The sequence below is a fragment of the Nyctibius grandis genome, chromosome 8 (genome assembly GCF_013368605.1).
Source record: "Nyctibius grandis isolate bNycGra1 chromosome 8, bNycGra1.pri, whole genome shotgun sequence".
Classification (NCBI taxonomy): domain Eukaryota; kingdom Metazoa; phylum Chordata; class Aves; order Nyctibiiformes; family Nyctibiidae; genus Nyctibius; species Nyctibius grandis.
Window position 1 is genome coordinate 6,859,454 of NC_090665.1, and position 14,025 is coordinate 6,873,478.

At 37.7% G+C, this 14,025-nt stretch overlaps 1 protein-coding gene across 1 annotated transcript in view; it reads left to right on the top strand.

Annotated features, from left to right (window-relative positions):
• Positions 1-12,981: 12,981 nt before the first annotated feature.
• Positions 12,982-14,025, top strand: part of NAALADL2 (N-acetylated alpha-linked acidic dipeptidase like 2) — a 247,643-nt gene continuing 246,599 nt past the window's right edge. The window contains exon 1 of the mRNA XM_068406490.1: positions 12,982-12,994. Coding sequence (XP_068262591.1) covers positions 12,982-12,994 — 13 coding nt within the window. The remainder of the gene's footprint in view (positions 12,995-14,025) is intronic.

The window sequence follows — 14,025 nt, forward strand, 5'->3', positions numbered from 1 at the left end:
ACCTGCTGTATCACCATCTGCTTACATGGTTTTGAAATGTTTCTAACCTCTGTGTGTGTGTGCACTTCATGACTTCAAGGAAGTGCCAAAAAAGCAGTGAACATACTCAGCAGATGGACTGAGCAACTCACACCCTCCAAGCAGTCAGTCTTGATTGTTCTGGGTATAATTAAGCATATTTTCTCTAAATCTAATTATTTAGTTTCAAAACATGAAGGGGAGATGTTTATAGTTGTAATAGTAAAATATTTCTTCTGGGATGAAGACCTACTCAAGATAATGTCTGTAGATAAACATTATGTATTTTCTTACTAAGGTCATACACTATTGTGTTTAGCTAAATAGTTGTTTCATTATCTTTTAAGTAAAAAGCATTTCAACTCAATCCTTGCACTACAGTATGCCATAAGTAAATCTTAAAAACAAAGAAATAGATCTAGATGCTCATAGTAGGCCTGCCAAAAAGTGGAATTTAGATTTCAATGCTTAAAGCTTCAGTTATGTGTTTATTTTCAAGCATTATGGTATCTCATTCAAAACAATTAGAATATTTGGAGGATTAAAGTTTGAGTACGTTTTCCAACAAAAAGCAGTGTATACTTTCAGTTTAGAGAAGAAACTACAGATAGGAAATCTGCATGGAAGAGGGACAATGAAATCTGGCTCCAATAAAGTAATGGAAGAGCGTCCTCTTCAGCCTCAGTAAGGGCAAGGGTTATTTGAGTGTGCGTGTTTGTTGATAACAGGTCATGAAGATCTTTGAAAACATCCATTGGTTCCAGGTCTGATACTAAGTGAATTATGGTTTATTGGGATATTGCTCTAATACCAGTCAACACCACCAGGAAACTGGATCCCTGCTAATTGAATGAGTTGTACTGCTCACTGGTTACACAATGTAGAGCTTGTTGCCAACAGACTGGCTTTGATCTTACATCACATCTCAGTCCAGTATCAGTCTTTATCTTGTATTATCTTGTATTAAAATAGTGAAAGTAAAAGGTTAGAAGTCTTGGTAATCATTGGCTTATTAATTTAAACAAAGAAATGAACCAGAAAACAACCGTAATTATTAGTTTGTAATACAAGTTGTGATTCCGCTGGATTTAGCGTATAGTTCAGAGAAACTGAGCAAACTCATTTCTTTTAATACTAGAGAGAGTTGAGGAGCCTCAACAGTCCACAGGAGGAGTTCATTATGTGTCAAAAATTAGTAGTGAACCTCTCAAACACACGTAGGCTAGGAATTTCATGGACTGTTGTGCAATCGTTAATGATCTTAAACCGTAGACACAAACTGGAAGTCTTAACGGGTTCATTAAATAAGAGCTCATTCTGGTTTTATTCAGCTATGTGAAATCTAAGTCGTGATAGGGCTGTAAGAAGCTTTTGCTCACTACCAACGTTATGTAACTTTTCCAATTTCTTACTCATTTTACAGTCATTTTGACCTTGGTAAAACAGATTCAAACTATCTTCAAAGGCATTTAAGTACCTTTACTTGGTTCTATATTAAAAAACTCGGAAGCTAATATCCTCTCTATATTTCATACCCTATATATTTATTTTTCTGGTTCTCATTAATAAGATTTCAGTCCTCCTTTGTTCTTTACTGAGAGATTGCTATGCAGGACAAATATGTTTTAACTTTGATGCCTAATGCTAGACGTGCATACTCAGAGGTATCTACTCAAATAAAAGTGCCTGAAGTATTCTCCTTTCCCCACATACAAAGTTCCCAATACAGTCAGTAAAATTGCTAGGAGTTTTTGATAATCTACATCTCTAATGAGAAGGTCATCTCTTCAACAGTAACTACTTCAATAGTACATAAAAGTGCTTTAGAACAGAGGTCAATGTCTTTTATCCTGATTTTGTTTTTGAGTTCACCCAGCAGCTTAACAACTAGCCTGGATATAAAATTCCGTTCTCCAGCTCTTTGTAGTAGTCTGCACTAGGCAGCAAAGTTTACGGGCGTTTAGCCAACTGTCTTTTGAAGTGTTGCATCTACCTCTTTTGACGTTAATCCATAAAAATAAATTCCATATGTAGCCCAAATACTGGTCTTTGTGGGTCCCACATTACAAGGACAATAATTAAAATGTTTACTTTCATGTCCCACATGGTAACTATGGTAGATGATTGTATTCACTGCAATTATTTTGGACTAAGTTTAGCAGTGGAAGATAAAAATCCAGTATGGTTTTGTAACAGCACACAATATTTAATTGGTTTAATTGTAGGCTTAATTATTTGCAGGATCTAGAAGTAGAGGAAAAACGGAAATGGATTACAGGTCTGAACAGATTTATGGAGAGTTTACATGTTACTTACATAGAGTTGTGACATAATGGTCACTTTGGTGTTATTGTCTTTACATTCAATGTGGTAGACTTTAGGCATGACTTTATAATGGTTATATTTGGGATTTTTTTGGCAAAGTTATGAAAATGGGTAATGGAAGTGATTACTTTTGGTCACGTGTATTCAGGCCATACCCTTTGTAATATATATCAGCGCAGCTAAAACCTTTCGATCTGTATGAAGCAGAGTCATAGCTTGATACTTTTTAAAAGGGAATGGAAAATAGGTATTTAAGTAATGTAATGATTACACGTGAAATGTAATGCAATTGTAATGATTTTGTTTGTACTGTTATAATAAACCTGGTTGTTTCAGGCTGTATTTTGGTAGTATAACTATTCTGTGATACAGCAGTGTTTTATGACTTAGAGTTTTACATTTTCATGCCATTTGCCTGACATTTAGTCTCAAAACAGCATTACTCTTAAGTGCCATTGAAGATCATTTATTTTTAATAATGTCCCTGTTCATAAATAAATTATAAAAGCTATGAGATGTACTTAAAATAGTTCACTGTGTTTCTAAATATCTTTAATGCATACAGAAATTATAGGTATTCATGTGTATCTAAAATACAGAGAATTCTGTGCATTTGTTGGGAAAAAAGCATTCAAATTTTCAGTCTTTGATTTTTGTTAATGTACAAACTGCTTTCTAATGTCATTTCTTGATTAATCTTAATTATAAATCTAATCACTCTAAATTTTTCATGAGCTTGGATGACTTTTCACTAGAGACTGATTTGCCTCTCTTTCCTTGCTGTAAATCATGAAAAACTTTGCACTAGGAAGCTCAGTGGAAGACATTTCACTGTAAAAAGCAATAGAGATGAAGAAAGCACTTCTGCTTTTTTAAGTTGCATGGCCTGATCCTCTTCCTGTGGAAGCTCATGGGCATCTTTTGACTTCATTTTTTTTTTGAGCTTGAAATTAGGTCATGTATAAATAAAGCTGTTTAAGTTGTTTTGTGAGGGAAATATTCCCACTAAAAAACTAAATTTCATCAAAATGCACATTTTTAGTGAGGAAATGTTTATTTCCAAGAGGAGTAATTAACATGTAAAATAAAACAGAGGATGTTCAGTTTTGAATGATGTTTCTGGGGAGAGTTTCTGTGGAAACTGAAAAATTAGTTTTCCATTTTTGAAGTTGAAGAAAATATGCATAGAGTTGGGGATCTGTATCCCTATTTCTGTACTTTTTGTTCGTTTGATATTTCAAAAGGGAAAGAAAGGCAGGAGAGACCAGGGACAATCCTTATGGTCACTATAGCAATCTACACAATTTCCCAGAGGCCTGCAGAGAGACAGAAGCAGCAGTGAATGATGATTGGTTATACATTTGTTTATTTTATGAAGTCTTTTCTTCTTCCTTCAAGGAAACACCTAAGTATTATGGTAGAAAAGAAGGCAGGCAATGGGACTGTAATTCATGTTCCAACCAAAAATACTTGTACGATGTTGAAAATGCTCGTGTAGGAATTTGCAGAATTTAATAGATGATTATATTATTCAGAGTCACTAATAGCGTGTTTCTTGGAGTCCTTTTCAGAGTCAGTTATGGATAATATTTTCATTATTATTCTGAAATTGTGTTCTATGGAAATTAGCTCATCGATTCTCTTCATTTTGTGGGTTTCTTTTTGCAAACGCTGGTTTCTGAATGGTTCCTGGCTCTGTACAAACAGTGATCTGAGAAGTGGTGATTGAGATTAGAATTAGGTTGGGAATAAAGTCAATAAAAAGCTTTACAGATCAAACCAATTTGAAAATTCCATGAAACTCTCAAATGTTTTTAAAACAAAGTTGTCTCGAGCAGCGAGAGTTTCCATCTGTTTCTGTCACTGGGAAAATGCAACAGATAAAGCCCAAACTAGGAAGCAATTAAATGTATTTCTGCCAGCTGAAGGAAAGCCTAAATCCTGATTGGTTTTGTCCTCCAGGCTGAAGGGTTCATTTAACAGGACCTCTTAGAAAGGAAAAGTTTGCTTGGTCAAGTCTAGATCCTGCTGTCTTGTTAGGCCTTTCAAGAAATCGGCATGTTCTCCGTATCCAAACCTGCTTCTACGGGTCCTGGTGGGAACGCTTGTGTCTTCACCTCGCTCCAACTCGCCTGAAGTTACTGAAGGGTTTTTTGGAGATGTAGGATAGCAATAGTGAGGCATTGTACAAGAAGTACGTGTGAGCAAATCTGAATTGACACAACCCTTTGTTTCTTTGTTTATTCTGTACTTTCTTACGTAAAGGTGCCACAGACAAGGATATTTTATACACGTTTTGGTGACATGTAAATCGAGTTAAAGGCTGCAACAGATATGATGCTTCATTTATCAGTGATTCAGGAAACCTCCATCATTCATGTGCTTCAAGGGTTACAAGTCAAGCAGATTTTAGCAAGCTGCGAATCTGCTATGCTTGCTGTATAGTTATAGTAGCTTGCTATCCCAGGAGTTTCCAGCAAATGCTCATACAATCTGATTAACATGGTTCACATACAAAGGGCACTGGCCTGGGGACTACCACGTCTCATTAATGGAAATGAATTTTTCATGGCATGGCTGCTATGTCTGTGTGTTAAGACTTGTGTTTCTTTTTCCATTTCTTTTTTTCTGTGTGTGGTTTGTTTTTTTTTTAAGCAGAAACATCTGTATGAATGTTAATGACTGGCTATATTACAGGTTTGAGGTTTTTTATTTTTGCATACTGATGTTATTTTTACTAAGAAACAGATGTATCAGCAGCAGAAAAAAGGAGAGAAATGGCATACATTTGTGTTCATATTGAACCCTTTAGCTCTGATTGAATGCTTGATGAGTTCAGTTTAAGGACGAGGCGACTTGATCTGTTCTTGGCAGCAGTCCCGCTTTGAGTGGGAGGCTGGAGCAGGTGACTCCAGAGGTCCCTGACAGCCAACATTTCTGTGGTTCTGTGGATTGTCAACTTTTCAGTATAACTTTCCAGAATTAAGAGAATTAGTGTAATTGATTTGGCATCCCATCTTTTTAAGAAGCTGTAACGTATTCTACTGTGACATGAATACTGTTCTGTTTTTATAGCTGAAAGCAGGGAAGAGAGGGCTTAGTCTTCTCTCAAAGCTGTTGCCTGGAGTATTTTTGGACTAATGTTGCTTTTAAAGGAAATTGGAGAGAGGAAGTAATAGTCTGTGTTAGCTGGTATGCTCAGTGACGGGTCATCCACAGCTGCTGTTCTGTGGCATTTCTATTTAAGGGTTTTGGTGTCAGCAGATTGTCATTTTCTGATTAATATTACTTTGTTGAAAAGTTCCCAGACATCACTAGCTGTCTTGTACAAGAATGTGTACCTGAACAAGGGTATCCAGCATCTTACAAGATCTTCAGCACACATTTAGCTGATGGCGTAATGTGAATTAGCACAAACCATCAGTCCTTCTGTTCATGCAAAATTCCTGATTTAAATGGAAAGTGCTGAAATGCCTCTAAGCATCAGTTATATAGTTTATAGCCTGCTTTAACTTGGTATACTAAGCTATATGTTTCTTGAATATGTCCTCTTTGTTCTTGTAATGCACACTTTGGTTATCTTCAATTGCTAATGTCTCTAAATCAAAAAGTATACAGCATAAAAAATTTAAGCTCTAATAGCTATGCACAAACTCTGACCTAGTCTAAAAGAACAGGAAGGTTTTTATTGTAAGTTTTTCCTCTAAAGCAGCTGATCTGTTTATTTTGGATTGTGAAGTAGGTATCGTGCTCCTCTCTAAGGCTGTTCTGTTCGTGGTCAAGAAGTATTATGTTTACTTCTTAAGAATTTTTTGCTGTTAATTCATTAGTACAGACTGTTAATAAGAAGCGCTCTGAGTTCAACCTAATAGCAGTCTATGATAAATTCTGCATGTATAAAAGCTTAATTGTCAACTTGTAGGTGTCAGAAGCTACTATAACAGGCTGAGATAGACAACTGAAAATTGAAGTAGTCTTTGGGATAATGGACTTCTCTAGTTTATTTAATGTAATACCCTCATCTCCATACACCTCAGCAAGGCTGAGAGATCTCTGTAAGCGATGATTGGGAGTCCATCAAAGAGAAGCTGAAGATAAAACCATAGGCTAAGCAGCTGTGCCTCTTCTCCCAAGACTGTGGTCACAGTTGGGTAGGACTTGGCTGAAAACAGCATCCAATCTAGCTGCTTGTTGTCACAATTCTGGAAGGGCTCACATCAAAGTGTAAAATTCTCCTGGAAAGCTACTGAAACCGTATCTATTACTGATATATAGAGCGTTATGTATAGATTTACTTCATCACAGATCTTAAATGTGTTTGCAGACTGAGTGATACTCAACTAAAGGAACAAATGAGTTCTTAATTTAGAATTCTTCCACACTGAACTCAATGCTGGCTGATGTGGAAAGACTGTGTCAAGAGTGACAGAACTGCCTAACAGATGAAGCAGCAGAAGAAGGGATGCTTCCTTTGATTTTTATCCCCAGAAATCCACTGAGGATTCCTCTGCTGACCTGAACTAACACACGTTAGATTTTCTTTTTAAAGAGAAATCATAAACTCATTTCGCCGTGTAGACATTGGTGAATTCAGGATGCTGAATGTCACACCATGTTGACTATGTGTGAAATAACATGTTATGATAAATTCACAGGAATTGCACACCATGCAAAATTACACCTCTGGGCAGACTCAAATGACCAAACTCTTGACATTTCTCAAACTTGACAGCTTATTTCAGTGGAGATTTAGAAAAAAAAGGTCAAAGGACACCAAACATATTGCTACTCTGCTCTCCGCCTATAGCTGTAGCAATACTAAATCTTCTGGTATTACATCTTATGGCAAATTAAGGTTTCCTCGTTTAGGTCTTAGGAACAGGAGTAATGGCTTGAAGGCTTCATGACCACAATATGCAGAAACAACCTTGCATTGTATATATCATACGCGGGGTTTGCTGCAGCTTAATGGCTTCAGCAAATGTCCCCTTGCCTTGCCAGGAGCAGAATCAGGACTGATAGCATGTGAATAGCTCGATTGCCTTCCGACAGGAGTCTGGAGCGTCGGTGTGCCTCGACATGTGTATATGGGTATATAAATGTGCTTTCATAAACACGTTCCCATCTTGGGTTGCAGTAGCGGTTGCCATGGCAACATCACTCTGTGTACGTGAGCTTTAACATTCGAGAGTTCACCCAGAAAATAAATTTGGTATGATTATGAAGTAAACGTGCTTGTTTTCTGAATTCTTTGGATACAGATCGTTCAAAAAAGCAGAAAATTATGTTACTGCCTTACTCTGTTTTCTGCTATAAACCATGCACAGAATCATTAAAGCTGTCGTGTATCAAAATATAGTAAAATTCCAGTGAAGCTAAATTGTAAATGTTGCCATCTTCAGCTCCATAATGTATTATTTTTAAGGGCTCCATGTCATTGTTGAAACTGATAAAACTCAATAAAACCCCACTGAGCAAGAAATGAAAAAAACATTTCTATAAAATGTACTCTGAAATAAGGATTTTTTTTTTGTAAGTACTGACCTATTTTTCTACAGCAAGTTAGAAGACCACAGGATGGTGACAACAGAAACATATTACTTCTGTGTATCAGTATTTTAAATCTATCATTTAAAATCTGGTTTTATCCAAAAAATTGCTCTTCTCATGAGACATTACGGCTTCGTGTGTCATGTGTATCTGATTTCCATGTGAAATCTTAATAATAGGAAGATTTGTCTTCTGTAACCGTGTAAGTTTGTGAAATTCTTCCTAAGCTCTGAAAACCAGCTTAGATCATCTGATTGTGCGTATCACTGGCAGTCTCGGGGAGTTTGCAGATGAAGTCCATTCTGTTCTCCCTACACCTCTGTCAGTTCTGGTCTCTTCAACAGAAGCCGTAGAAGCAGGGTTTTGAGAGTAGTTGTCATCTCCACCTGGAGGCATAGTTCTGTGGGAACAGAGATTGTGTACAGGTCAGTCACATGCAGGTTTTATAGACAAAACCTTTGTCTGTAGATTTATTCTTTTTAAAAACAGATTTGAAATACTGTCTTTTTTTAAATTGCCTTATCTCATGTATAGTCACTTATATATCTGAGACCATCCTGCTTGGAGATGACATATCCTGAAGTGTCTAAGTTGCTTAAGAGCTGGTTTCCTTTTAGAGGAGATGTGAGGACCACTTATTGTCTTACTGAAACTCGATCTTAGGTCCTGAGCGTGTCTCACACTTGCAGGTCTGTAGCAAGCTGTGTCCTTTTATCAGGGGACAGACTGAAATTGCTGGCCTAACTCATGTCCATCATATCTTTGGACTAGACTAAGGCTAGATAATCTTGTATCCCAGCTGCTCCAGAGTCATCAGGGGGTTTTTTGGTGTGTTTTTTTGCCCCCTAGAAGAATGTGGTAATATATTCATTGCTAGATTTTGGCAATGATTGTTAAAAAGCAGGAATGGGGTCTGTGTTCATGATGAGGCCAGATTCCTGTTTGTAGCTCACCCACAAAAGTGACCTTTTTGTTCTGTTTTTTTTTTTCTTTTGTTTTTGTTTTTAAAAAGATGTGTGTTGAAATCACATAATATTTTGTAATGTTGGTTTGCACCTTTGGAAGTATAGTAGACTCTCATTAGCACAGTTTCTTACAGTGTAGTAGCTTGCAAGTGTACAGTTTCCAAATTTTTAAAGTTAAAATTATGTAATTTTTTTACAATAATTTAAATGTGATTGACTGTAATTAACAAGAAAAAAGAGATTGAAAAAAACGATCGAAGTAAAATGCACCCCAACCAAAGACTGGCAATGTAAAAATTTCCAAAGCAGAAATGAGTCATATAAAATTAACTTAATCTTAAGAACTGATAGAGCCTGTTATTGCAGCTATCGCTGTCAGCATTTTCAAGTTAATCACCATTTACAGTAATTTTATTTCACATCAAATTCAACTGTAAGCTTAAATGCAAATGCCCCAATAATAGTTTTTGCCTTGGTAAAGCTTTGTGTTTTATTTCTTTCAGAGGCAATCGTAATGTCTGGGGAAATGTAATGCAAAATATATTATTGATGAAACCTCGAATTTGGAAAAAATATATAAGCAGGCAAACTGAATACTAGGTTAGCGTACAGGCAGTTGGTATGAGGAGAAATAGGAAAAGGGAAAGATTAAGGTGTTCAAATAAGAGTTTTGAGTGGGTTGATTGCTCTGCAAGAAGAGAAGGTTCCTGCTAGCCATCCCAAACCCCACGGGGCATGGGGGGGCAGAGGGGTTCAACAGGTGACTTCACCCAGGATCCAGCCATGCTGCAGTTTAAACCAAACTGTGGCAAGGACTGGCTGAAACACATGGCTAAAAGTTCTTCTTTTGCAGGAAACAATCTTATTTTTTGTGACTGGGTCCCTCTGAATGCATTTTGGTTTTTGTTGCAATTGTCTAATGTCCCCAAGTCTCTGCAATCTGAAGGAGGGATAAGAACTCCAGCACTTTTTTCTGAGGGACCCTTGGTGTCAGGTGGGCTTTCCTCAGCCCATCAGCTATTGCAGTTCCCTGGGGAAGCCAAGGAAGAGATGCTGGAGCAGGGAAGCTCCAGCTTCAGGGAAGGGAGGAGTGATGAGGGGCTTTGGCCAGGGGTGGGGAGGGACAGGGTTGCTCTGGGGAAGCAGGGCCCAGTGAGATGGGGATGGGCAGGAGCTCAGGCAGAGGTGTGGGAAGGTAAATGGCAGGGAGGTGGTTGCGGCAGGAGAGGTTAGGTGGTGGGGTTGTGGCCTGGTGCAAATGAACAAAGATGTAGGACATCATTTCTTCCCCTTGTACCTAGTTTAAAAACGGTGCATAAAAACACGTACACAACACATCCCTCCTAGTGCCAGGAGTCCTGTTTCTTCATCCATATTTTTGCTTTTAGAAACACTGCAATCCTATCCAATGCCCTTCCCAAGGAGAACAGCAGGATCTGAGTGTGGAGCCCAAAGGAAAGATGAGTGATTAATTCATAGACGAAGGAACCAGTGTGTGTGTGGGGGGGGAACTTTTCCCTCCTCGTTTGAGGCTGATGTTTGCAAATGAGTGTGGTAAAGAGTGAGCACCCAGAAAACTGAGCTGTTACACGAATTGGAGGGAAAAGCTGTTCTGAGGATGGAAGCAAAGCAAAGGCAGGAGCACAGCGCGTACCACAAGAAACGCACAGACTCCCTAACAGAGCCATTTATACTGTTCTGATTACACTGCAGTTTTAATAAACCTCCGAGGCAGGCTATGCATATATCAGGAATGCTGTTAGCTACTATAAGTTTAGTAAATATTTTCTGAGTTTTGTTTCAGGCAAGTAGATATTTGCAAACTAAACATGTCTGAGGATGGAGGAGATATATGTTAGTAATACATGCCCAGCATACTACAGACCAGCTGAGTCTTGGCTCATCTTTATGTGATAGTTGTCTGCTGGGTGAGAAGGAGCTTCCTAGCAATTCTTCCTTCTCCAAGCCCCAGGACTCTAAAGGTTCTGAAAAGGCAGCAAGCAAATACACACGTGTGTGCCTATACACACCTGGATGGCCCAGGATGTTATAGCTCAAGTGGCTGATTCATTTGTCACTGCGTTGACAGGCAAGTTAACTCTTACTTCCAACTGGACATCACTGTGTGCAAGTCTTATCAATCAAGGTGCATTGTAGACCCTGTTCGTGTCATGTAGTCATCCTTTGTGTTAATAGTATGCTGGTCCACATGGCTGTTCATGATATAATAAAATTGGTGAGCCATTTTGAAGAAGTTAAATATTCTACATCACTCACATATGCCAAAAAGTACTTATTAGTGATATATGAAGAGACAATTTGGACTCAAGGATTATTTGTTCTACACACCTTCTTTCTCAAGTCTGATCTCTCTGTTGTGTCTTCTGCTACAACACTGCACACTGCGTGTTTTTTCAGATTGTGTTCATCTTGAGTCAGCTAGTGAAACGAACAACTGGTAAGTTTTGTCATTTGGTTTTATACAGTGGTTGTGCAGAGTGACGAGGAACTTAATTGTCCTACTGTAACTGAACTGGTTGCCAAGTCCATATCCCAAACGTGAGGGAAGGGAGAAATCATTACTGCAGGAAATTAAGAAGCGATGATGGAAATACCACATTATTTCTTGAATTACAGTGTAACATAATACTGCTGTTGACAAGGGCATCATAATCTCTTCTGTAAACAACTTTTGTCAGGGATTTATATCCCTGAAGAAATTTATCTAGGCCTGAAACTTGGCATCAGCTCATTTAACAATACTAAGTTGTTGTCATGTACACTTTAAAGACGTGTACGTGTGGTGGGTGTTGATTTCCATGATAAGTACAGCTATTTGCCCTTCAAACAGGTGACATTATATCTGCTTTGGGGGTTTGCCTAGGCACAAAAAGATTACAAGGGCTTAAAGCAAAAGCACTCTGTATAGAAGATACTGAGAAGAAAATAAAAATGAAAGAACCTTTACAAATGAGATTAGCCAACAACCCGGAATTTCTGGTTTTATGACTATACAAAGAAGCCACAATGCCTTCAGTACAATTCCTGTGTAAAAATTGCCTTTTCAGTAATGAACACTAAATGGCCCACGAAGGCGTTCTCTGTGGGCAGCATGTTAACACTCGCCACTCTTCCTGCTGTGAATGAGCCTGCTAATGGTCTCAGCTATTTCTGAACTGGATTTAACAACTACAGCATCAGTCACAAAGAATTTACTGTAATATATTCATATTGGTCTTTCCTTCTTGGTTTCCTAAAATGTTTGTATAAGCTGACCTTTCTGTTGTGGAGGTATTAGAGAGTGGCAGTGATGCAGATGCAACACCTTTCATGTAGGTCCTTATTATATAGTTTTCAAAGGCTTCGTATCAATAAGGGATTCAAGCAGAAAAACTATCAAAAAAAAAAAAAGTTTCTGCTTGTTTCATAACAAGATGTACCTATCAGACAGGATGTAAATGTGTTATTTTTGAGATCAAAGAGCAGGTAGGTGGTTTTGAAATGGGCTCATTAAGGCAATAGTGTTCTGATAAAGCTGACTCTTCTGATTTCTTGTGTAGAATTGATTGTAGGCATTGGAAGGGACCTCGAAAGATCACCTAGTCCAATCCCCCTGCTGGAGCAGGATTACCTAGGTCATATCACACAGGAACGCGTCCAGGCAGGTTTTGAATGTCTCCAGAGAAGGAGACTCCACAACCTCTCTGGGCAGCCTGTTCCAGTGTTCGGTTACCCTCACCGTAAAGAAGTTTTTCACACTAATTTTAGATGCTTTAGTTCAGCTCACTCTAAACTCTTGCTTTCACTGCATATAGAAGAATTTGGACTGGAGATGGAGCATTGATTTGCAAAGTGTGTGCAATAGCTACACTTGAAATGCATACCTCAGGTATGGGCTCTCTTGACTGTTCCTAGCTGCCTGACGGTTATACACAAGGGATATTTATATGGCTGTACAAGGAAATAGGATCTGTAAATTGGTATTGTATAGAGCAAGATAGTCTTTCAATAGACTGTTTCATTCTGTCGGGGCTTTCTAATGGTTTGCGCTCTTCAGAGAGCTTCAAAAAGCTAAATTCTACTTTGCCATTAGAGTAGGTTCATCTATTATGTGGCCTCAATAATGTTATCTGGAGGTAAGTCTTGGAGAAAGAAAATGCCTTAAAATATAAAAAAGGAGGAATAATGTAGTGTTGTAGGTGTCAGTCCGATACCCATCACTGTGAGAGGTTTAATATCTTTATCTTCATTTTATTCTAATTGATGAGCGAGTCTGATGTTTGAAAAGCTCTAAATTACAGATGCTTATGTGATGGAATAGCTATTGTCAAAGTATGGAGGAAAACGGCACCCTATTGTTGCAGTCTGTTAACAATGATTTGTTGAAAATCGACTTTGAATGTTTGCAATGGAGGTCAGAGTTCCCTTTAGAGGGCTCAGACTTCCATAGAAATATCTAGAATTGCCACAGATATGCCTTGCTATCAAAGGAATGATTTTGATATAAATACTTACCTGACAGTGCTTTTGATTCATTAAAATGGAAAAAATAAGTGGAGCAAAACAGCTGGGACAATTTCTAAGTAAATTCATCAGTCATTCAGGAACTATGCATTTAAAATACCTATAAATAATAGAATGCTCCATCTAAATGGAAGCCTTTTATTGATGTGTAAGTACAGTGTCACCCTGAAATTTCTTTTTTAACTTATCATTTCCTTGTGTTTAGAATCAGATCAGGCAATTTATATTATTTCTACTTTTTCAACTTTATTGTAACAGCATTGTTTTGTATGGTGTGTGAAATGAAATTGATACACACGGTTGTTAAGCTTTAAAATGACTTTCAGGTAATAAATAATTGTTTTGGAAACTCTTGTGCTTTCACTCAATTTTTTTAATATTATCTTGGGGACTGACAAAATAATAAGATGACTTTTGTGTTTTGCCATTGGCACTTGCAATTCCCCTTTATTCATATTCTTACAATATATTATATTCCTTTAAATATCTTCTTTCCCCTCTGATGTTCGTGGGACTGCTGATCCTACAGAAGAAGACAGGATGATGGAAACAGGGAGAGTGAAATAGAGAACCCAGTTTTTGCTTTTTATTATATATGTTTAGTTTTCTCAGGTTTACAAAAAATAGATAAATTGTTTATGTA